General features: G+C 46.0%; 1 protein-coding gene and 1 pseudogene across 1 annotated transcript; one reads left to right on the forward strand and one right to left on the reverse strand.

The window, feature by feature from the left end:
• Positions 1 to 350: 350 nt before the first annotated feature.
• LOC130474667 (C3a anaphylatoxin chemotactic receptor-like) lies at positions 351 to 1,382 on the reverse strand. The gene has a single exon (XM_056846367.1). It carries the CDS (start codon positions 1,380 to 1,382, stop codon positions 351 to 353), a length of 1,032 nt encoding a protein of 343 aa, XP_056702345.1.
• A 4,362-nt stretch (positions 1,383 to 5,744) lies between these two features.
• LOC130474668 (probable G-protein coupled receptor 33) lies at positions 5,745 to 6,943 on the forward strand (annotated as a pseudogene).
• Positions 6,944 to 26,055: the final 19,112 nt, after the last annotated feature.

Consider the following 26,055-nt stretch of genomic DNA (forward strand, 5'->3'; position numbering starts at 1 on the left):
CATCTCCCCACTATGGTTTGGTTTCTTCATATTGTTTCTCCAGTGGGGCACAGCAGCTTTAGGAAGCTCAGGAAATTGTTCAGGGCAAAGGGTTACTCCCTTCCCCTTGCACCGAAGTCCTGATTCAGTCCCTGCATGCACACACACACACACAACTACTTCTGAGAGATACTAGAAAAGATGGGGGATCTGAATGAGAGGTTTCCAGTATCTTGTCCAAAGATATTGGCCTTAATTGACACCAAAACATAAGCAGTATGGCCAAAAATGTCTTTGGTATCAAGAAGCTCAGAGGTTGATGGTCAGAATGAAGAGCACCAGTTCCCGTATGCTACAGATGTGCACAAAAGCTAGGAGCCTTGCTTACTAGGCTTCCCCGGTGAGACAAGAATGGGTGTATCTAACTGCTCTTTGGTCTTCTGATTCAGGCTTCGCGTCACCTCAGCCCCTGTGGAGTTTTCGTCCTCTTCAGTTAGAGCCTTGCGGAACAGTCCGAGGAAGGAGGCCCGGCGGTGGAGGCTTCGGATCCTGATATAACCCACCAAGACGTAGATCACAGGGTTGATACAGCTGTGGAGGTAGGCCAGAGCATTTGACAGCTTGAGTGGAATGCCCCAGGCCTCCTTCGAGCCCCCTATGGTGCTGATAAGTGCGACAACATGATGGGGAAGCCAACAGATGAAGAACAGCACCACAATGGTGGCCACCAGAGTGAAGGTTCGGTGAGACCCTTCCCAGCGCCGTCTGCGAAGCTTAAAAACCAGAACCAAGTAGGCTGAGAGAATAATGATGAAGGGTACCAGGAACCCCCCAAAGAACCTGCTTAGCCTAAGGGGCAGCTCTGTGGAAATCCTGAGATCTTTCCGATAGCCGCAATACATTGCTCCATCTTTGAGGGTAACTTCCCGGACCACCAGATAGGGGGCACTGAAGGCCAAAGCTAAGATCCAAGCGCCGACACACATCAGGGCCTGAAAGCGGGGCCCTCGGTGGTTTCGGGTCCAGACAGGTTGTGCTACCAGCAAGCAGCGGTCCACACTGATGAGAGTAAGGATGAAGACCCCAGCGAAGACCGTGAGGTAGCGTGCAAAGGCATGCAGTTTGCATAAGGGATTGCCAAAGGGCCAGCGGCTGTACATGATCTCCTGCACCAGGGCGGGGATGCGGCCTAAAGAGAAGAGAAGGTCTGCCATGGCCAGGTTGAGATAGCAGGTGGAAGTAAAATTGTAACGCTTCTTCCTCATGGCTGTCACCCACACCACCAGCCCGTTGCCAAACACACCCAAGACAAGGATGATGACGTTGGTCGCTATGGCGATCTGTCGCATGGCCTCGTCCACACTGGAGGTGGTGTCGTTGAGGTGAGTGGTTGAGGTGTTCATGATGCCTGTGTGGAGAAAGAAGCTAACCAGATATTAATACCTGACCCCTTTTTCCAAACCCAAAACCATCTGTACAATCTGAAGAGAAACCAGGGAGGGCTATTTGTCAGAACATGGCTAAGGTCCCAGGTAGCCTGCCAAATCCAGACCTGGAGCAGGTATACCCCTAACCAGGGTGCTTGAATGCATGTGTAAAGTGCCATCAAGTCTCAGCCGACTTAGGGTGACCCCAGCATAAGGTTGCCAGGTGGCTTGGAATGGCAGGCAATCCATCGGCTGGCTCACACCAATGATTGTGCGCACGCAGCTGAGAACAACATGAACCTGTCTCTTCCGGTTTACTTCCGGAAGGGCTGCAGTGTGACGGGACAATTTACCACTCAAATGGGGATCTGAGTGGAAAATTGTCCTGTGGCGCTTCCGGAAATAAACCAGAAGTGACAGGATAGCATTGCTTGCAGCCACGCGCATGCGATCCCCACCCCAAAAATCTTCCACAGGAGGAGAGGGGGGACCTGGCAGCCCTACTCCGGCAAGGAGCTTTCAAGGCAAGTGAGAAGCAGAGGTGGTTTGCCGTTGTCTTCCTCTGCAAAACCCTCCTTGGTGGTCTCACTTCCAAGTACCGACCCTGCTTAGCTTCTGAGATCTGATGAGATTGGGCTCTACCATGGCCACCTTCCCTCCCATTGGGTAACTACACATTTGAAAAATTTTCAAGGAAATCTGAGTCAGGAGAATTGAGCGTTCTAGACCCGCTTTAAACTTCAGCTCTTGCTCAGTATACCACACCCTAAGCCTGTAAGGATTTAGTAAATCTGAGTATGAAAGATAGTTTTGGAGATGGCAGTAATGTGACGGTGGGAAGTGCTGTCAAGTCGCAGCTGATTTAGGGCGAGCCCTTGGGGTTTTCAAAGGGTGATTTGCCATTGCCATTGCACAGCAACCCTGGACTTCCTTGGTGGTCTCCCACCCATATACTAACCAGGGCCAACCCTGCTTAGCTTCTGAGATCTGACAAGATCAGGCTATCTTGGGCCATCCAAGTCAGGTGTGGTAGTAATGTGTGTGTGTTAAGTGCTGTCAAGTCGCTTCCAACTCATGGTAACCCTATGAATCAATGTCCTCCAAAATGTCCTATCTTTGACAGCCTTTCTCAGATCTTGCAAATAGTAATACCCTGGTTTTAATCTCTTGGCTCGAGGATTTGTAAAATTGCCCCTAGTGAGACATGGCCATGACGTCATCAGATATATTCCTCTCTCTCCAATATCACAGCTCAAATCTACTTCTAGAAAGCCTTGTTTCAAATCTATAATTTCCCCATGTTTTCCTCAAAGTTGAAACTACAGATTGGAATTCCCTTGAGCTCCACTGATCCCCACTTTCACTCCATGCACAAGACTTCTTACAGCCTGAAAGAGCGGTTGAGAAACCACCCGGCAATGTGGGCTCAGAAGAGACCACAACTTCCTTATTCTGGATGAGTGAGCCAGCTTCCCTCTCTTTAGCAAGGACAGGAGACCTGCTGTAAAACAGGTCCTTGAGTAAGACAGGGCCATGCTTGTTGACAGACAAAACGTATCGCTGACAACTTGAGGCAGCAGTAAGGACTACTACTTGGTCCCTCCAGGATCCCTGGCCAATCTGGCCTGGAGGATAATTACTTCCTGACCCGAAAATGGCAATCGGCATTATCCTGGGCATGTAAGAAGGGGCCACGAGAGCCAAACACTGATGCAACCCTTCCTTCCCTCCCTCCCTCTCATGATCTGCCTAAGTTCACAGAATCAGCATTGCTGTCAGATGGCCATCCAGCCTCTGCTTAAAAACCTCCAAGGAAGGAGAGCCACCACCTCCCAAGGAAGCCAGTTCCACTTTCTGTCAGAAAGTTCTTCCTAATGTTTAGCCGAAAACTCTTCTGATTTGATTTCAACACATTGGTTCTGGTCTGACCTTCTGGGGTAACAGAACTTACCTTGCACTGCTTCAAAATAGCAATCTCTGACAGCAAGCCTGTTCCAGGCTGGGATGGGGATCTCTTGTACAGTCAGCTCTTCAGCGGATTCTGCAAATGGGTGCAGATCAAGGGACCAGATTGCAACAAAGAATGAAAGATCCTTACAGCTCCACCTCTGTGTTACCAAACCACAGTGCTGCAACAAAACAAGTGCCGGGAAATGACAAGCTGTAACATCCTACTACTTGGTCCCTCACAAAACTACGGCAAGGGAACTGTAGTGCAGCGGTCAGAGCATGACCTGTTACGCAGCACTAACTTCCAAGTACTGAAAAGATCCCAGGACAGGTTGGTGTAAAACGGTGCAGAGATTCTTTCCCCTAAACCAATTTTTTGGGGAAGTGTTAGCATTTAAAAGCGGGAGGGTGAGATTATGATCTCTGTTCACAAAAAGGAAGAAGAAGAGTTGGTTTTTATATGCCGACTTTCTCTACCAGTTAAGGGAGACTCAAACCGGCTTACAATCACCTCCCCTTCCCTTCCCCACAACAGACACCCTGCGAGGTAGGCGGGGCTGAGAGAGTTCTGAGAGAACAATGACTAGCCCAAGGTCACCCAGCTGGCTTCATGTGGAGGAGCGGGGAAACAAATCCAGTTCACCAGATTAGCCTCCGCCACTCATGTGGAGGAGTGGGGAATCAAACCCGGTTCTCCAGATCAGACTCCACTGCTCCAAACCACTGCTTTTACCCACTACACCATGCTGGCTCTCAAAGAGAAGCAATCTGTGCGGTTCCAAACCATGCCTTCTGCAATTCTAGATGGTTGTCACGCACAAACACCAATCGTTGCATGTCTATGTATTAGTGGAACCTTGGTCCCAAAAGATTTCCCACATGATATTCTGTTTTGCCCTTTGTATGTAGAGCCCAGAAATAAATTTCTTGCTGAAATTTTAAACTGTATAAATTCTTTTGCTGTGGTAGAGAAACTAATTTTCCTTCTTTTTGATTCAGATCAGTACATTTTTTGTAGAGAGGGACAGTTTGCCTTGGCAGCAGAGAAAATACTGGTGAGAGCTGCATCCAAAGGCGGAAACATTTTAATTGTATACAGAGAAGGTGTTTATGCATTTTTAATGTGTTTTTATAATCTTTAAACATTATAATATTCTTGTTTTTGCTGTAGTTGGCTGTATCTTCTTTCGTAGGTCCTAATTGTAATGGCCATTGGACTAATACAGTAAACTGTTCCACTTTATGCACTTTAAGAAAAGCAATCTCCTCCTATTCTGCTGGCTTTGATATCTAATTACATTGAATGGGCTTAGCCAGGAGCGATAGGCCCTGACTTGGACAACCCAAGCTAGCCCAATTTTACCAGAACCCGGAGGCTAAGCAGGATCAGCTCTGCTCAGTGTTTGGATGGGTGACCACCAAGGAATACCAGGGTCGCTACGCAGAGGCCGACAATTGCAAACCATCTCTGAGCGGAGGCTAATCTGGTGAACTGGATTTGTTTCCCCACTCCTACACATGAAGTCAGATGGGTGACCTCAGGCTAGTCACACTCACTCAGCCCCACCTACCTCACAGGGTGTCTGTTGTGGGGAGGGGAAGGTGATTATAAACCAGTGTGATTCTTCCTTAAGTAGTAGAGAAAGCCGGCATATAAAAACCAACTCTTCTTCTTCTTAAGTCTGAGTTGACATGGTTTGCATTTGCATGTGTGCTGGTTATTTTTTTATGGTCCTGTTTGTTTATTTATTTGCATGTGCACAGTACATAAACCTGACTAAAATATTTAGTCATCCCCCTTTCAATATCCACCCAGAAATTCTCTGCCTCTAATGTGTGTGTAAAGTGCCTTCAAGTCGCAGCCGACTTATGGCGACCCCTTTTGGGGTTTTCATGGCAAGAGACTAACTAACAGAGGTGGTTTGCCAGTGCCTTCCTCTGCACAGCAACCCTGGTATTCCTTGGTGGTCTCCCATCCAAGTACTAACCAGGGCTGACCCTGCTTAGCTTCTGAGATCTGACGAGATCAGGCTAGCCTGGGCCATCCAGGTCAGAGGCTGCCTCTAATAGCTTCTTGATATAGTGGTTAAGAGCGGTGGACTCTAATCTGGTTTGATTCCCCACTCCTCCACATGAGTGGCAGACTCTAATCTGGTGAACCGGATAGGCTTTCCCACTCCTATACATGAAGCCAGCTGGATTACCTTGGGCTAGTCACAGTTCTCTCTGAACTCTCTCAGCCCCACCTACCTCACAAAGTGCATGTTGTGGGGAGAGGAAGGGAAGGAGATTGTAAGACTGTCTTCCCACCTCCTGCTTAATCTCCTTTCCATCTTTCACCAGGAAACATGTCTATCCTTTTGGGGAATGCCTCAGCCACAAAAACGAATGCCAGCATGTGTGTCCCCAGCAGACATAACTCCCATGAGCCTGACCCTTACCATCTTTATCTTGGTATCCTTCCTGGTGGGGACGGCTGTCAATGGACTCTTCTTCTGTATGCTAGGGGTGAAGATGAAGAGAACGGTGTATACCTTCTGGTTCCTCCACCTGATTCTTGCCTACTTAGAATCATAGAATCATAGAGTTGGAAGGGACCACCAGGGTCATCTAGTCCAACCCCCTGCAGAATGCAGGAAATCCACAACTACCTCCCCCCCAAACCCCCAGTGACCCCCACTCCATGTCCAGAAGTTGGCCAAGATGCCCTCCCTCTCATCATCTGCTTAAGGTTATAGAATCAGCATTGCTGACAGATGGCTATCCAACCTCTTCTTAAAAACCTCCAGAGAAGGAGCGCTCACCACCTGCTTGTCCCTGCCTTTCTTTGCTATCTACGCCCTCCTTGGTTTCCACTGGGTCTTCAGCCTATTGATGTGCAAAGTTCTCAACTCCCTTGTTTCACTGAGGATGTTCTTCCTCCTCACCATCATCAGCTTGGACCATTATCTGCTTATCCGATGCTCTATCTGGTCCCAGAATAGTCGTACCATTTCTCAGGCATAGAGACTGATCGCAGGAGTGTGGCTCACTTCTCTCGTTCTGAGTGCTCTGTACTTGGCATTCCAGGAGACTCAAGTGCTACAGGATAGCAGAATCGAGTGTGTCAATAATGAAGTTGTCTCCAGTGATTGGGATGGACCTGAAAGACAGGCCCTGAGGAATCACATTTGCCCGGCTCTCTTTTTGGTTCAGTTACTGCTGGCTTTCATGATTCCTTTCTGCATCATCATGGGCTGCTATAGTGGAATGGGATGGGAAAGGAAGAAGAAAAGGCTGGTGAGGAATAGGAAGCCTTTCAGAATCTTGGTGGCTGCCGTGACCTCTTTCTTCATCTGCTGGCTTCCTTACCATTTCTGTGAAGGATCATCTTTGCTTACCAGTATGCCTGAAGTGATATGGCAGGTTTTGCAGTTATTTACAGTCATTGGAGTGTGTTTCAATATTTGTTTGACCCCCATTCTCTTTTTGTTGGGGAGAAATTTCGGCAGATCTTCAAAACATCCCTTGTTCTGTTAAGGAAAGGTTTTGTGGATGCACTCTTCATACCTGTGGACAATACCAATACTGGTAAAGAGGGCCAGTAGACCCGTGGAAACCGGAGCATGGAGCTGAAGATAAAGCAGTGACCTACAATCTTCCTAAAGAACCTACCTTGGATCACACCAAGAGAAAGGCGGTAACTAGACATTTCAAAGGGCCAAGACCTTTCAAAGATCTGATCCCCTCCTAAGTATGCAAAGATGGTTTCCTCCTTACTCAGAGAGGTCCAATGGATGGATTTTCGGTCTTGAGTCTATGAAATATAATCCCTATGAGGAAGAATCCAGTGTGAATTGACCGACTGATCAGCCATCCACTGAAGCTGAGGAGGACATTAAACATTATCAGTTCAGAGAGTTTCCTTAAAATCATGGATAGGCATTATTGTGTTCTAAATCAGTGTTCAGACATTCTTTACATTTGTGTAATCTGAAAGGGTTGGGTAGCTTTTTAATTTCCCTTGTCACTAACTGCTGCTTAGATAATGGACGCTCTTGATGTTATTTTATTGTATACTGTAGAAGAAGAAGAAAAGAAGAGTTAGTTTTTATACACGAATTTTCTCTACCTTTAAGGAGTCTCAAACTGGCTTACAATCAATTGTGTTCCCTTCCTCTCCCCTTGTGAGGTAGGTGGGGCTGAGAGAGTTTGGAGAGAAGTGTGACTAGCTCAAGATCACCCATCAGACTTCATGTGGAGGAGTGGGGAAACAAACAAATTGCTTCCTGACCCCAAAATGGTGATCAGCACTACCGTGGCATGCAAGAAAGGGCCACGAGAGACAAACACTGATGCAAACCTTCCTGCCCTCCCTCTCATGGTCTGCCTAAAGTCATAGAATCAGCATTGCTGACAGATGGCCATCTAACCTCTTCTTAAAAACCTCCATGGAAGGAGAGCCCACCACCTCCCGAGGAGCCTATTCCACAGAGGAACCACTCTAATTGTTAGAAAGTTCTTCCTAATGTTTAGTCAGAAACTCTTTTGATTAAATTTCAACCTATTCTCTCCAGGAACACAGGCAGGATGTTGCTGCAGTCGTCTTGTTTGGGGGCTTCCTAGAAGCACCTGGTTGGCCACTGTGTGAACAGACTGCTGGACTTGATGGGCCTTGGTCTGATCCAGCAGGGCTTTTCTTATGTTCTTATGTTAACTTTCTTATGTTAAGAGGTAAGGATATAGAAAAAAAAAAATCAAAATACAGGAAATGCTAGATTAAAAATAACTGAGATGATAAAGGAAGTAGAGAAGGACCAAAGATTAGATGGTAAACGGAATGTAGATACAGCAAAGATTAGTGTTAGACTTAAAAGTTAGAGAATTGCCAACTAACAAGGAGGTAAATTGCTGCAGTTGGGCAGGGGGGGGGGAATTTGTTTGCCATTCTCTGCATTGACAGAGCTGAGTTTATGAAGGCCAGTGAGAGGGAGAATTTTGAGAGGAGTGAAGGGAGTGGGGCCCATGTGGTCAGAGGAGATAGCAAGAGAGAAGAAACCCAGGCCACAGATTTCACGGGCAACTCTTGAAGGGACCCTCAACGACTTGACATGACTACCGGAGTAATTTTTTTAAATTCTTCTCCACTTTTATATTTTGCCAGAAATGCGGTATATAAACAACACAATCAGAATTTGTTTTAATTTTTAAAAAACAGGAACAGAGAGCAAAAACATTCACTTGTGGAAACCTGAAGCGAACTTCATGTTTTAAGGCACCAGACTTTCACAACAATCCAAAAGCAGAGTGTCTGGGTTATGCGGTAAAAACAAAACTTTATGTGTATGACAGTGGGAGAATATTACTAAAGCAGAGTAAAAAAAAAAGAATTTAACAGTCAAGAAAGATCTCGACATTTTGTGTTAAAGTCTGAGTGAAGCTTGCTTTTATCCAGAAAAGGATCACTAGAGAAAGGCAGGGAAATGCCAGGTGTGAAGAAAAGGAGAGGATTTTTGAAATGTGTACACACACTCACATTGTGGTCCTAAGGACATGAGCAGCACCGTGTGAAAATGCAGTAAGTAAACATATAACACCAGGAAATGGGTCAAAAAAGGCCACAGCTTTATTCATTACAGGCAGCAGATGGAGCATTGGCGAAGCATAGGGCACAGATCCAGGCATCGGGCAACCACCCTGTTGGCCGATGAAATGATCCCCAACCCGAATGTTGGGGGGGGGGCAACCATGAAGTGTCAAATTAGTGGTTCCACTAGTAGGACACAGACCTTTTAAGTGGTACCTTGGCCACCTGGGAGTGGAGCCACACGATGCCCCCGAGCTTTGCATCAGCAGTAGGCTTGAACCAAAGACCCCTTATGGGGGTCCCCAAACAGGGAAAGGCAGGCACACAGGCACATCTTCCCCATAAATGGATCCAGCCCGATGCCCAAGACCGCCAAAAGTTGTGACGAAGGAACAGAACAAAACCGACATGTGGGGGGGGGGGGGTCCACTGATTTATCGAAACTGGGAAGCATTGTGAAAGAAACCAGCATAATAAGGAAAAGAGAATAAGAATGAGAAAACCTGAAAAAGTGCCGCTTTATTGAGCAGAAAAAAGAAAAAAAATGTAGCGAACAGGAACACAGCTAAGTTTTATTGATAGCGTTTGTGATACAAAAAGCAAACAAACAGAAGTCTTCAAAATGCCAAGCACATCATTAGTTTGGATATAGGCAATTTGATACTTATGTCAGTGTTGCTTAGTGTGAGAAAAATACGGATCATCACATAAGATACTTACAGTGCATTCCTAAGGAGAGTTACTCCAGTCTAAGCCCATTGAAATGAATGTCCAGAAGTTACAGTTTGGTGAAATCAGACGCAGAAGTGTGAGTGTAATCCCACCACTACACATGGCAGCTATAACTTGTGAATGAGTATATGTGTAGGCAGCTATAACTTGTGAAATGAATGTGTATAGGGTTTTGTCCACATGACTGGGAACACTGGTAAATACAGGGGAACCACACTGTTGGCCGATGAAACTATCCACACACTCAGGTCATATTCATGCAAATATAAGCACATAGGTTCTTTATATATATATATATATATATATATATATATATATATATATATATATATATATATATATATATATATATATATATATAACATGCATTCCCCATACATAATCATTACTCCATATCTGTAACAAGATCCTCACCAACTTCCGCACTGGAGTGGAGATAAGTCACTGAAAGTGATTAAGTCTTTAACACACATTAATACTCAATCCTGCATATAATCTAGCTACCTTACGCCACTATATTATATTGTATTATATTAATATACTAACACTGTTTATCAAGTCTATTAGCCATATCTAAACAATACATATTTGTACTCCTCTACTAAGTTAATACCTAACATATATAGTTTATAGACTAAGAGGAATGGTACTATTAATATTTGAATTTATATCAACTTATTCATTTGCATGTTTTCTACACTATCTTATAAATCACCCCATATAAGCGCATAGGTTCTTGTTCACAAGTTAAAGTGAAGGGAAACAGGGGTAGTGCCTCTCCTGCTCCCCGCTGCATGTATTTGCTCCCCCAGCCTATTACTTCTGAACAGTCCTTGTGTGCGTGTTAAGTGCCGTCAAGTCGTTTCCGACTCATGGCGACCCTATGAATCAATGTCCTCCAAAGTGTCCTAACTTAACAGCCTTGCTCAGATCTTGCAAATTGAGGGCCCTGGCTTCCTTGATAGAGTCAATCCATCTCTTGTTGGGTCTTCCTCTTTTCTTGCTGCCTTCAACTTTTCCTAGCATGATTGTCTTTTCTAGCGACTCTTGACTTCTCATAATATGTCCAAAGTACGACAGCCTCATTTTAGTCATTTTATCTTCTAGGGTCAGTTCAGGCTTGATTTGATCTAGAACCCACTGATTTGTCTTTGTTTTTTTGGTGGTCCAGGGCATCCGTAACACTCTCCTCCAACACCACATTTCTAAGGAATCTACTTTCTCCCTATCAGCTTTCTTCATTGTCCAGCTCTCACACCCATACCTAGTAACAGGGAATACGATGGCATGAATTAACCTGATCTCAGTTGTCAGTGACAGTCCTTGCCTCAATGTAAAGTTCTCTGCCCCTCCAGAATGATTTCAAGATATTTGAAAAATAAAATATTTTAATCTATCTGCTTCCTCGATTGTGGCATTGCCCAGAGAAAACTCACCAGGAACAGCGCACTTTCTGTGTGAAAAATTAACTTGAAATGTCATCATTAAGCCTGTGGGCAGTTGGAATTGTACCTATTATGGTCATATATTTGTATACAATTCTTATTGAGAAATTGATCAGCTGGTGAAGCCTTGGCGAAACCTGAATAACGATCTAGACAACACGTCCATCTTCATCTTTTCCAGCTGTTCTAGTTGTTCATATGTCCTCAAAACTCTTGGACAATTGCACTTACCTGGAAATTTGAACTCTGTAAAAGAAATTGTCAAGCCATTGATAAGCAACAACATTTAGTACTTACCTTATCTTTTTGATCCTTTGTATTTTGTGTATTGTTTGTTGTATGTGTTTTCACTGTACACCTCTTTGCACTTAATATATTTAATTGCATTGGAAATTTGTGCTGTTTTTGTCTTCTTCATACCACCTGGAGGTTGGCAACCCTAACTGAGAAGCAGGCATGCAACTGGAATCCTGAAGTCAGTGCATGACTTGCATTCAATTCGGCTTCATTGCCTTAGACACAGGAGCTGGAGTGACTGACCCCTTGCTGGTGCAAATTGGTGGAGTAATGTCTGGATGCATACAGACTGGACTTGGCCTCTTGCAACTCTCACCATTGGTATCTGTGCTGAGTTGAAACAGCAGGGTGTAGTTCCCCAGAGGATTTATCCCAATGCAGATGATGCTATGACTTCCATCCAGGCTTCCATTCCTAGTTAGGATGCTGATGGTTTCATCACCACGTTCTGAGGAAGTGACCAGAGTGGTGGGTTTGGTTCTGTTGCTGTCAAGGGTCTCCCCATCCATTTGCCACCGGATCTCTGGCGGAGGCCAGGAGTGCAGGGAGCAGGTACAATGGAAGCCATTACCCTTCCTCTGGCATGTGGTATTTGGGTGGGTGCTGGTGGGCCTGGGGCCATCTGGGGAGAAGCAAAAATGGTGGACGAGTTGACTTTCTAGAGCAGTGGCTTTCAACCTTTCATATAAGGTTACCAGCTCCAGGTTGGGAAATACCTAGAGATTTCAATGCCATAGAGTCCAATTGCCAAAGTGACCATTTTCTCCAGGTGAACTTATCTCTCTTGGCTGGAGATCAGTTGTAAAAGAGGGAGATCTCCAGTGACCACCTGGAGGTTGGCAACCCTAGTTTCATATCATATGACCCACCTAACCTGAGTCCCACCGTGATAGACCCCAAAACCCAACTTTGTCCCAAGAACAACGCTGATATGTTTACAGGCATTCAAAGAGGGTTCAGCTGTTCTCAATTAGGGCCAGGTGGAAGTTCCTCCCAAATGAGATTGGGGTCCTGTGGGACCGCAGGGCCTGTAAAATGGAGTTGTTCCGCCAGGCCCATAGTTGAGGACAGCCATGGTTTCCATCAGAACTGGCCTCCCTCCCCCCCCCTTACTTTTGGTCATTGACCACTAACTTTGTATGGAGGAGGGTCTGGCGACCTGGTGGCATCATGCGACGGGAATCATACCTTAGTGATACCGCCATCCTCTGATCTTGTTTATTTTAATTATTGCGGCTTTTAGAACTGTCTAATTGTATTTTATTGTTTATGATATTGTCTAATATTTGTTGGTGGCCACCCTGAGCCTGGCTTCGGTCAGGGATGAGGGCGGGATATAAAACCAATAAATAAATACATACATAAATTACTATGTTTTGCATTTATGGTAAGTTTTAAAGGACATTAATGTTGCTGAAGCACAAGAGATAATCCTTGGCAGGTAGGGCGGCAGGAGACAGCACGTCAAAGATGCTTGCTGGTGGGCAGAAGCTATGGGGGTTTGGGAGAACCACTGTTAATGAGTCCTACTGGCATGGCCAAAAGTCACAGATGGATGATTCGTAGGGTTGCCAACCTCCAGGTGGTGGCTGGAAATCGCCCGTTGTTAAAACTGATCTCCAGGTGACAGAGATTAGTTCACCTGGAGAAAAGGGCCGCTTTGGAAGGTGGACTCTATGGCATTATGCCCCTTTGAAGTCCCTCCTCTCCCCAAACCCCACCCTCCTCAGGCTCCACTCCCAATATTCCAGGTATTTCCTACCCCAGAGCTGGCACCCCTAATGATATGTGGCAAGTAGGAGCTAAGCAACATATCACACTTGCATTTAGACATGGGAAATGAGGAAGAGTGAATTCTTAATAAATATGAAACCCTAGACTTCTTTTGTGACCCACTGGTGGTATACATCCCTATGATTAGAACCACTGGTCCAGAGGGGGGGACTATACTTGTGATAGCACAATTGAGCACTAGAGAGCACTATGGAGGTGTAAGCAAATTTAAAAAAATCTTTGTCATGAGTAAATCTCATCTTTCGATTCATCACTTTGACGCAACATTTGGGGAAAAGGCTGGTCAAACTAGGCAAGAAAGGGTTAGCAATGGCATCTGCCTCTTTGTAAGATGCACATAAAGGGAGCGTCCTCCTTGCCCATTGGCTATGTAGTCCTCACTTGCCTCTAACAAAAGGAGAAGGGAATGAGGTAAACTGAGAATAAAAAGGGCAGGGGGGGAATCTGATCCTTAAGGTAGGAGAGACAGTGATTTATGGAAAGAGAAAAGACAATATAAAAGTTAGGGAGAAACTCACAGACGATGTCTAGATGGATGGCATTACTAATTGTTCTCCCTATTGCAGGGTACGTGACCTGGCAAGTGAGGGTTTTCATTCGGTCAGCCACCCAGGGTGTGAATGTGATGAGAGATCCGTAGGTCCAGCTCCCATTTCTGTGTCGAAGGTTCCATGGAGATGTGCTATAATCCTTGATCCCGACGCTCCAGGAGATTTGGGGTGGAGTCCCTGAACAGGTGCCTGGTGCTTGGCAGATGAAAATCACCGGCTTCCTGAAAACCAGCTCAGATGAGTTCAAGATCTTTGGTTTGGCTGTCAGTCCTGAACAAGACAGAGCCCCCAGGAAGGAGTTAGAAAGAGACCAGAGAACGAAGTATCGTTCGAAACAGCTGAAACGTGTGCATCGGCCCGCATGCTGTGAAGGGCATGCCACGTCTATGGCTGAGGATGACAGATGCTAAGTAGCAGTATGTTATACAGAAACATGCTTCTTTTTTAAAAAAGCAAAGGGGCTGATTCTCACCTGGAAAATGGTGGATGGGGGAGGATTGCTTAGCTCTTGCCCTACCTGCTGCTTTCCCCTCTACAATAGTTAAATTGTGGAACTCCCTGCCCCAGGATGTGGTGATGGCTGCCAACTTGGAAAGGTTTAAGATGGGAGTGGACATGTTCATGGAGGAGAGGGCTATCCATGGCTACTAGTCAAAATGGCTACTAGTAGTGATGCATACCTATTCTCTCCAGGACCAGAAGAGCATGCCTATTCTGTTAGGTGCTGTGGAACACAGGCAGGATGGTGCTGCTGCAGTTGTCTTGTTTGTGGGCTTCCTAGAGGCACCTGGTTGGCCACTGTGGGAACAGACAGCTGGACTTGATGGGCGTTGGTCTGATCCAGCAGGGCTTTTCTTATGTTCTTATGTTCTTAAGTGCTGGGGACTGGGGAGTCCTTGTTCCAGGTGAAGGGGTTAGTGAGGGAAGGATTAAGCAGCCCTCTCTTTGGAAAACTGGCTCCTTTCCAGGGATGTTTTTCAGCATGGAAATGGAGGGCCAATGTTACAGTCAACCTAGATACTGCAAACATCAACCTAGGAAAAGTGGTAGGGAGCCCTACGATGGCTCCCAGTTTTAACCATATAGTGAATACAACGCCTGCTCTAGTAGAGGGAAAACATTCAGGAACCAGAATGTCAAATCATGCCGGGGACTTTGACTCAATCCTGTTATCTCTGTGCCTTTTTCACTCCCTGCTTCCCCTAGGAATATCTGTATCTTGTTTGCTAAAACAGACCATGTTTCTTGTGCGCAGGGTTTTTACAAAAAAAACCTGAAACACAGATGGCTTGAGTTTCAACAAGAGAAGTGTCTGTTTCGAATCTTCATTGCTACCCACTCATATATGGGATTCCTCGTTAGGGTTGCCAGGTCCCTCTTCACCACCAGTGGGAGGTTTTGGGGGAGGAGCCTGAGGAGGGCGGGGTTTAGGGAGGGGAGGGACTTCCATGCCATAGAGTCCAATTGCCAAAGCGGCCCTTTTCTGCAAGTGAACTGATCTCTACTGGCTGGAGATCAGTCGTAATAGCAGGAGATCCCCAGCTAGTACCTGGAGGTTGACAATCCTACTCCTCATCCCTTGGAGAGGGGCTGTGGCTGATTGGTAGAGCATGTGCTTTGTATGCAGAAGGTCCCAGGATCAATCCCCAACAACTCCATTTGAAAGGACCAGGCAGTAAGTGATCTGGAGAGCTGCTGCCAGTCTGAGTAGACAATACTGACTTAGATGGACCAGTGCTCTGATTCAGTGTAAGACAGTTTCATGTATGTGTTTTCTAGTCTACTGCTTCTGGACATGGAGGTTCCCTTTAGTCACCATGGCTAGTAGCCACTGATGGACTTCTCCTCCATAAATCTGTCTGATGCCCTTTTAAAGCTGTCTATGCAGGTAGCCATCAGAGCATTCACTGGTAGTGTTTCTGGGATCCAAAATAAAGGACATTTATGAACACATGCATGCTTTATTCCTTATTGGGCCTTTCTCCTGAAATTGGGGAAGAAAAGCAGAACATTAACTATTAACTGGACCTGAAGTAATTGTATGAAGAGTTTTCTTTGCTTCTCCAGTAGAAAGGAGAGGCAAAAATAGGCAAGGAAAAGCAAATAACGCCAAAGGAACTCATTTACCTATCACAAAAAGAAGAAGTGAACCACCATCTGGAATATGATAACTCCTTTTGAAATCCTCTCCTCTCTCAATTCTAAAGTAGTACGACCCGTTGTCCTGTAGCTGGGCATCACTGATGCTGAAAGAGCAGTCTCCTTGCTCTGGGTTCCCCGTTAACTGGAAACGGTTCATAAAAGATACCCGGCTGCTGTGACGAGGGTCATTAGTAGCCACTAGGAGACCTGAAACATAGCGGGGGGAGGAGATAAAATACTTGGACCCATTTTTCTTTTTAAACCAGTAGGCAAATAGCTCCTCGGTGATATTCGGCTGAGGATCGCCATAGGTGAATTGGCAGGGGATGAGGGCGCAGAGGCCATGCTGCACAGAAACGTAGGCGGGGGATGTCAGCAAAAATCCCGGCATCAGATTGCTCCCTGTAACGGCAAGAGAAAAGATAAAGGAACTATTTGGCTGGTATCCAGAGATGCTTAGACCAAGCATTCCCCGGCATTGTCCCCCTCTCTGGTCTATTCCAGCAGTTGCACCCCAGGAGTATCGCTAACCATTGCAACCCATAAGAGCACGTAGAGTTTGCTCACCTCTATACCTAGGTCTAAACTTGCCACAATCCCTCCCAATGTATTTTGATTTTCTGACAATCCTGTGGTACAGATGATTATTTATGTTAGCTAGCCTGAATGCCATCCCAGCAGGGAAGCTAATGGGTCATTTAAATAGGGTACCGTACTGTGGCCCTGACCTGGATGGCCCAGGCTAGCCTGATCTCTTCAGATCTCAGAAACTAAGCAGGGTCAGCCTTGGTTAGTATTTGGATGGGAGACCACCAAGGAATACCAGGGTTGTTGTGCAGAGAAAGGCACTGGCAAACCACCTCTGTTAGTCTCTTGCCATGAAAATCCTTAAAAAGGGGTCGCCATAAGTCAGCTGCGACTTGAAGGCACTTTACACACAAACACACACCATACTGTGAGAGGGTATGTCTATGTGGTTCTGGCCAGATAGATACTCTTCGGCATTCCTTGTTTAGCTGCAGCTTGCTCAACGAGGCTAGAGACAGGTGGATAAAGCCTTTTATATGGGAATCTGCCTCTAAACTGGATAATTTGAGGGTTCTTTTAGCAGGGGTGGATTTTAATACTACATTGTCAGTCGCCAAATTTCTCTCCCAGTCAATCAAGGTTAAAAAATACTAATTTGGGGGCTCTTTAGATAGTGCCTTTATTTTTCTTTATTTTGATCTCAGTGTGACATTGTTCAGGGCCCAATTAGCCATATGAACTATCATTACAGTAAAGTAAACCATTACAACCCCTAGCAGTCTACCTTTGGGGGTCTCAGGCAAGACTTTTCAAGATTGTTTGTGTCAAGATCCAGCGAGATCCAACATCTCAGCCTGGTTTCGCATACTCTTTGATATAACTAATGCAATGAAAGAAGCCCCTCTGCTGCTATTGGCTCAGCCGGTTTAATAATAAAATTTATTGCAGTCATAGACCAGAAAATATCAAGTCTAACAACTAATACCTTATATAAAATTCTATGCAAAACAGTATAAAACAATATAAGGGTAGATCTACAATTAATGCTATTCTTTATCATTTCCAACAACCCTTTTCTTGCTTTGAATTTTCACCACATAAGCACAAAATTTGGCCACTCGCTTCAAAATAATGGGATCTTCATCTATCGATAGCTTTCCCAACCATACCCACTCTGAGCATTCCTGGAGTTTAGTTAGTAAAGGAGAAATGAACTTAGCCCTCAATTCAGTGTAGTACTGACACATAAAAAAGATATGTACCATAGTCTCCATCTCACCCAATGTACATGGGCAGAGTCTCTCTGAGTATGGAGTTTTTAAATATTTGCCTTCAAGTACAGCTGAGGCTGTAGCCTCATGTCTGGCCAGAGTGAAAGCTCTTCTAGTTTGAACTCAGCCGGTTTTAACCTCCTGTAGGGTCACATTCTTTGATTCCTACCTCGAAAGCCAACTGACCTGTCAGGAATGGTTTGTCTGTTATCCAGCAATCCCATGCTGGTAATAAGAAACATACAAGGGAGAAAATATCATTGCTGTGGCCTAGAAACTTAACAGATTCCCTAACAGTTCTGGAAGGGTTGAGGATAAGGTTGCCAACCTCCAGCTAGGGTGGGAAGATCTCCTGGAATTACAACTGATCAGCATACTGCAGAGTTCAGTGCCCCTGGAGAAAAAGGCTGCTTCTGAGGGTGGACCCTATGGTATTATATCCCACTGAGGGCTCTCCACTCCTCAAACCCTTCCTCCCTTCATGCTCTACCCCCAAATTTCCAAAAAATTTCCCAACCCAGAGTTGGCACCCCTAGTTGAGGAAGAGAGTTGTACACCTAGGCTAGGGTTGCCAGGTCTCTCTTCGCTACCAGTGGGAGGTTTTAGGGGCAGAGCCTGAGGAGGGCAGGGTTTGGGGAGGGGAGGGACTTCAATGCCATAGAGTCCAATTGCCAAAGCAGCCATTTTCTCTAGGTGAACTGATCTCTACTAGCTGGAGATCAGTTGTAATAGTGGGAGATTTCCAGCTAGTACCTGGAGGTTTGCAACCCTAACCTAGGCCCCTACCCAACACACCAAAATTCCTACAGCAAGAAACAGAAGTGGTTAGAGCAGAGGTGTCGAACTGAATTTTTACGACGGCCAGATATGACATAAACGCCACTTGGTCGGGCCAGGCCATGCCTCCCCAGCCCAGATCAAGAGAGTGGGGCGGTAGCTGCCTCAGCTGGCTCACGGGCTGGATAAGAGGTCTCAAGGGGCCGGATCCGCCCCCCCGGGACTTATGTTTGACACCCCTGAGTTAGAGTATCAGACAGGGATCAGGGAGACCCAGGTTTGAAACCTAACTTTCCCATGCAAGCTTGCTGGGCTGTCCTTAGGCCAGTCACCTTCTCTCAGTCTAAACCAAACTCACAAGGTGAAGTAGGGTTGCCAGCTCCAGGTTGGGAAATATATGGAGATTTTGGGGGTGGAGCCTGAGGAAGGCAGGGTTTGGAGAGGGGAGGGACTTCAGTGCCATAGAGTCCCATTGTCAAAGTGGCCATTTTCTCCAGGGGAACTAATCTCTGTCACCTGTAGATCAGTTGTATTAGCGAGAGATCTCCAGCCACCACCTGGAGGTTGGCAACCCTAAGGTGAAGATAAATTGGAAATAGGATTAGCAACCTCAAGAGAGGAGTTGCAGTGCTCCCAGAATTACAAATGATCTCTAGACTACAGAGATCAGTTGGCAGATTTGGAAGATGGACTCTGTGGCATCACTGCCCTGCTGAACTCCCTCCCCTGCTCGAACTCTGCCCTCCGCAGTTATTACCCCCCCCCAAAAAAAAATGTCCTGCCTTTCCTGATGAATCTAGATTTTTCTGGAAATATCCATAAACAAAATGGATAAGTCTCATAGGTTAGCAAAATGCAGATCAAAGAATATGAGTAAAGCAAAGGAAGAGAATATGAAGAAAATGAGATAATTTTTTCCAGTCCTTGTATCTTGAACCTTAGTTAGAGAAACTGTTTTGTTAATGTATACTTTATCTTGCAGAACTATGGCCATAATAAATGAATGCTTGATTTTTTCCATTTTCATACATCATGCTCACCTGTGCAGAGCTGGGCAAGGATCAGTGTTGTCATTATATCCAATCCTACTCCCTTCTTAGAAGGAACTGCAAGCTGCTGCCTCCTCTTCCTTTCTCTCATCCTGCTGCTCCAAAATTCTTCCTACAGCAGTACGCATGTAAGAGGGAGGAGAAAATTTGAATTTATCTGCTGGCCACCTTGAAGAACAACAACAAGGAGTCTCAAAGCAGTTTACAATCACAATCCCTTTCTCTTCCTACAACAGGCACCTTGTGAGGTAGGTGGGGCTGAGAGAGTTCTGAAGGAACTATGACTGGCCCAAAGTCACCAAGCAGGCTTCATGTGTAGGAGTGGGGAATCAAACCCAGTTCTCCAGATTAGAGTCCACCTCTCTTAACCACTACACCACACTTGGTGAGGGTTTGCATCTATGTGTGGTGAAGGTCTATGTCTGTGTTGGCGAACCTATGGCACGATTGCCGACTCTGGTACGCGTAGCCCTCTCTGCTGTCTCGCGCGGCTCCCGCCCCCTTCCCTGCACTCCCCGCCACCTGGGTGGCGGGGGCTTTGAACCATGCCAAACTGTGCTGCGCTGCCGCACGGAGCGGTTCAAAGCTCCCACTTCCTTCCCTGCACAAAGTGTTGGCACTTTGCAATAAATAAGTGGGTTTTGGGTTGCAGTTTGGGCACTCGGTCTGTAAAAGGTTCGCCATCACTCTATGTGGTACAGAGAACAGCTGCCACCATTAAAAGTTATGCAACATTTATTAAAAGAAAATATCCACATGCATACTCTCAGCATAGCAATAAATAGAGCAAGGGATCCAAAAGAAAAGTGTAAACATGCAATTCCTCTGTCCCTCCGTCTGTACATGCCCTAACTAATCTTATACTAAACCAGGTTATTTAACTTACAAGTTACAGTGTTCTACAAGCTTCGTGTTATTGTGGAGTCTTAGTTCAGGCATGTAGCCCTCCACATGACAATGTCCACTTTCAGCAAGAGCCCAGTTGTAAGAGCTTCTGCGTAGATTGAATCAGCCAAAGAACACATCTCCCTCTGCCAAGGAGCTTTACTATCTGTTTGCTCACTCCCCTATGTCAAAGAAAACATTCCTGAATTGTCCAGAAAGAAGAAGAAGAGTTGGTTTTTATATGCTGACTTTCTCTACCTTTTAATGGAGAATCAAACTGGTTTACAATCACCTTCCCTTCCTTTTTCCACAACAGACACCTTGTGAGGTGGGTGGGGCTGAAAGAGTTCAGAGAGAACTATGACTAGCCCAAGGTCACCCAGCAGGCTTTATACGTAGGAGTGGGGAATCAAACCTGGTTCTCCAGATGAGAGTCCACCGCTCCTAACCACTACACCACGATGGCTCTTTCTAGCATTGTAAACCTCCAACATTTCTCTTCCCTGCTAAGGGTCATTGTCTTCCAGCCAGCTGTGCGACTTGACCATCTCCTTGTCTCCAGCCAGGAAGCCATTAGCATTTTTACAGCACTGGGCTGGGTTAGTCTTGACTCTTCCCCTCCTTCCTGTTCTCTGCCGAGAGACAGAAAACCTTTCTGAAACTCAAGGTGAAGGTTTTATTCAGTCCAACCCTCCAAAGTAAAGCACATTTCTCCATACCTGGTATCTCCAACTTTAGCAAGGGATCAGGTGCTGTGATAGACATGTACACATGAGCACTCATAAAGCTGCCTTATACCAAATCAGACCATTGGTCCATCATTGGTCCATCAAGGTCAATATTGCTTGCTCTGACTGGCAGCAGCTCTCCACTGTCTCACGCAGGTCTTTCAGACCATCTACTGCCTGGTCCTTTTTAATGGGAGATGCCAAGGATTCACCTTGGGACTTTCTGTATGCAAAGCAGAAGCTCCTTCCCTAAACCACAGCACCTCTACCTGAGACTCAGAAGAGCTGCTGCCGGTCAGAGTAGACAAGACTGATCTTGATAGACCAGAAGTCTGACTCAGTATAAGGCAATTTTATGAATGCAGACAAAATCCTGCAAATTCAGAACTTTGCAACCAGCTTACAATACCTGAATAGGGTATCTGTGAGCATATGCAAAATGTTCAGCATTAAACATCTGGAGCTTGCCTCTGTTGTTATGGAATTAAGGGTCAAAGCTTCCAGACAGATCTGAACACAAGCATTTTTTAATTTTAAAAATGTAGTGCCCTGCCCACATGTTGACTCCGATCCCAGCCCCTGAACACCTCACTCCATTGCAGACAGGAGGAGTAGGGAAACACCCTGCTCAGCTGTTACAACCCAGTTCCTCTTTTCTCACCCTGGTCCCTTCTAAAAGCAGAAGGCTTTGCACGTGTTGGGGGAGTGGGCTCCAAAAATTAGATGCTGAACCTGATGTAGAAAATGCAAAAGTTTTGGCAAAGCTGGTGGTGTCCAATTCTTCTTTTCAATATCACAAGCCTAGTTTCAAGTGCAGGGAAAAAATGCCACAGATATGAGAAATAGGATTAAATCCTGACCAGGATTTAAGGCATCCTGCTAAGTAGGTGATTGAATGAGAACCAGTGTGGTGTAGTGGTCAGGAGCAGTGGACTCTAATCTGGTGAACCGGGTTTGATTCCCCAGTCCTCTACATGAAGCCAGCTGGGTGACCTTGGGCTAGTCCCAGTTCTCTTAGAGCTCTCTTGGCCCCACCTACCTCACAGGGTGTCTGTTGTGGGGAGGGGAAGGAAAGGAGATTGTAAGCCAGTTTGAGACTCCTTAAAAGGTAGAGAAAATCGGCATATAAAAACTAACTCTTCTTCTTCTTCTTCTTCTTCTTCTTCTTCTTCTTCTTCTTCTTCTTCTTCTTCTTCTTCTTCTTCCTCTTCTTCTTCTTCTTCTTGACCAAGAGGAGACCAGAGCTCCAACTGAAGCTCTTTGGAGAGGGTGGGAGAAGGTACTTTTTAAGTCCCTTGCCTCCAACAGCTATCCTTTTAAAGTAAACTGTTATTATTATTGTTTCCCAAATTGGCTAAGAGAGATGAAGATTTGCTTAAGAGCGTTCATGGCTAGAATGAGACTGGACCCAGCCTCGTATATATATGCTGTCAAGTCACAACTGACTTACGACGACCCCAGCAAGGGCCTCTCCAGGGAAGTGAGAAGCAGAGGGGACTTGCCTTCGCCTTCCTCTGTTGAGTTTTCCTTGGAGGTCTCCCTGCCAAGTATTGACCCTGTTTAGCTTCAGAGATCTGACAAGATTGGGCTATACCATTCTGCCTTTCCTCCTTAGGGTTGCCAACCTCCAGGTAGTGCAGGAATTGCTGGAATTACTGAGATATAACGGACAACACACAAGTGTGACAAAGTGTATCAAAGTGTCTCAAGTGTACAAATTAACATATAACAAACACACAATATAATACAAAACTCTTTCAAAGTCCAAGGTACAAAATGCTAGTTTAAGAGCCAAGCATCAAGGAATTCTTCATATAGAAGTTGCTAGGAAGACGATCGTTTCTGTATTCTTCATCAGTTCCATTTAGTTCAAGTTTCTCTTATATGCACATCAGGTTATCCAATTTAAATACAGTCTCTTTCTCAAACTGATAGGAGATCAAGCTGTGTATGGTCTTTCAAATTAAGGTTCCAATACAGGATACAACATTGTCAATACACAGATTGTACAGACAAATTCAACATTTCAACTGTTCCCACCAGGATACTGCAAGCTGTATCCTATATTGGTGCCTGTTGTGTGCATGTGTGTGTGTGTGTGTGGGGGGGGCGATTGTAAGCCGCTTTGAAACTCTTTAAAGGTAGAGAAAAAGCAGGGTATAAAAACCAACTCTTCTTCTTCTTAGTTCTTTCCCCATTCCTGCCCTCTTCCCCCTCTATGGTTGCCTCCCCTCCCTTAGTATGGCTTCAAACATTCCATCTCAGGCAGATGTTTCACATGTGCAGCTTTTCTCTGGGTGGAGGACGTACCTGATCATCCCCTATCCCTCTCATACTCATGCATCTGTGGAAGGGAACAGAATCATGCGGAAGGAGGAAAAACTATACATGTACTTGCCTTAGAACAGGACCTGCCGAGCCTCTGACTTGGGCTGGTAACTTCAGCAGACAACTCGAGGACTTTGGCAAAACACTCAAAATAATAAGGCAGGAACGTTAGAATTAAATAAGAGTGAAAGAGTGGGGGAAAGTTCCGTAAAATGCACATGTTGGGGAAGCTGTGGTTTGCCACATTTTCCTCCTGTCTCCAAAGTCCTAAGTCATCCACTGAACACCTGCAAGGTAGTTAGACCAGTGGTTGGCAAACTCATTAGTCAACAGAGCCAAATATCAACAGTACAACGATTGAGATTTCTTTTGAGAGCCAAATTTCTTAAACTTAAACTACATAGGTAGGTACACTGTTTATTAACTTAATAAACTTTAATTAGTTTTAAGTCTTAATTAAACTATAGGTACACTGAATAAAACTTGATATCATACTTAATAATGATCTTATTTATTGATAAAAATTAAATTGTAAGTAAGGTATCCGTAAAATTAAATCATGACAATGACTGACAAACACTTAATGCGAACAATGGCCTTGCATCTCCCCGACCTCCACTGACCTCTCAGCGGCCACCCTGGCCCATCCCGGCTGCCTCGGCCTCCCGCGCTCGCCTCTCGGCCTCCTCCTCCTCGCCGCCGCCTGGGCTCTTTCCTTCCTTCCCTCCCCGGCCGGCCTGCCGTCCGCCCATCCGCCTGCCTGTCTGCCGCTCCTCAGTGCCTCGACCTCCGAGGTGGAGGAGGAGGAGGAAGAAGAGGAGGAGGAAGGCGGAGGGGTGTCCTCCCCTTCCCCTCTCGCTGGAGTTCTCCAGCAGCGGAAGGGAAGGGCAGGCCACGAGGGCGACATGCTGGAGCTTGCAGGTGAGGAAGGCGGGGGAGGGTGTGTGTGTGCTGGATCGGGGCCTCCCTCCCTCTCCCCAGTGCTCGGGCCAGCACGTTGCAAAGATCCGCCCCCCCGCCCCAGGCGCGGCGGCGGCTCTGGGCTGGTGGAAAGGCAGACAACTTTTGCAGGACTTCTGCCCGGCTGGGGCAGGGAAGGGATGCCAGGCTCTCCTCCGTCGCGACATGCAGCCCCGATCCTCCGCTGAAAGAAGCCATCCCCCCCACGCCCTCCGCGCCCGGGAAAGGTGGCTTCTCTCGGGTGGGCGGCCGCGATCCTGCAGCCCAGAGCCGCACTCAAGGGGCCAAAGAGCCGCATGCGGCTCTCGAGCCGCAGTTTGCCTACCCCTGAGTTAGACAATTGGCTGTTGCTGCTTCTCTATCACTATAATTCCTTCTCTTAAGCAGGAAATGTTATCATGTTCAGTATATCAAATGACCACATTTTTATCCCATCTTTCCTGCAAGGAGGTCATGGTGGCACGCATAGTGGTGGCGTAGCGGTTAAGAGTGGTGGACTCTGGACTTCCGGTGGTGCCGCTGGAGAGAGCACTCCATTTCCCCAGGCTGTCCTGGGAGAAATCCAAGTTTGCGTTATTTCTGGGGTACATAGATACCCCAATCCGACCCTTGCAAGTGGGTTGGAAAGCAGGAACTCCCTGCAGCCCGCAAACGCGGTTTGACCTCCTAGGTACTCTGAGGGGGCTTTTTAAGCCCCTCGGAGTCCTGGACGCCGGTCCTGCGAGGGCACTAGGGAAGGACATCGCCAAAACGCAACTTTGGCCTCAAGCTCTACCCTCCACCACCTTAATACCAACATAAGGACTACATAAAGAAAAGAACCTCACCTCTTGACACCCAAGTGAGTACAAAAGAACTCTGCATCTACTTACTGGAAACTTGAACAGACGGGGGGCTGATAAGAATATTTCTGGGACCCCCACTCCCCCTTAATTCGAACTGAAAAAGTTTGACTTGAGTTAACCATCGGGATTAGCGACAGGAGCCTTATCAAATCGATCAGCCTAAACCATAACAAAGAGTTGGAAGGATACCTTTTAGATTGACAAGAATTATCACCAATGAGAAGGTCCGAGGAAAGGGGAGGGTGATCTTTCTTCCTGATTTTCCGGCGAAAAGAATTTCCTGCCACGTCTGTAGTAAGGGAGTGCCTGGAACGGAAGACTCTCTATAACACCCTCTCTATCATTGGAACTAAAACAACAGGAAGTAGCCGTGGGACTGAATACGCGTCGCACTCGAGTTACTTTGAAATCATTCCTGAAGGAATAACCATCGAGAAGAGGCGGTAGAAGGTCCGCAACACTAGCAACTTCCGGTATACTTCCTGATTAACCCGATCTAGAGCGACCGAAAAAACTCACTGGTATTTCAAAACTTTAAAATGCAATTCTAAAGCCAATTTCGACTCTTTTCAACCCGAAAAAATTATAAGGCTGATGTTTGAACTATTATCTTTTAATTAGTACTTTAAAGGCCCTGTCTGTGGACATGTATTTTACCAGCTTCTTTTGAATGTAAATGTCTCGACCCCGCTCTGGCTCATTACACAGCCCTGCCTATACCAAACTAAGGGACTCATTACAAACCTCAACCATGGAAAAAAAATTACAGGACATGCTAACTAAACAAACTGAGGCAACAAA

The sequence above is a fragment of the Euleptes europaea genome, chromosome 3 (assembly GCF_029931775.1).
Source record: "Euleptes europaea isolate rEulEur1 chromosome 3, rEulEur1.hap1, whole genome shotgun sequence".
In the NCBI taxonomy this organism is placed as follows: domain Eukaryota; kingdom Metazoa; phylum Chordata; class Lepidosauria; order Squamata; family Sphaerodactylidae; genus Euleptes; species Euleptes europaea.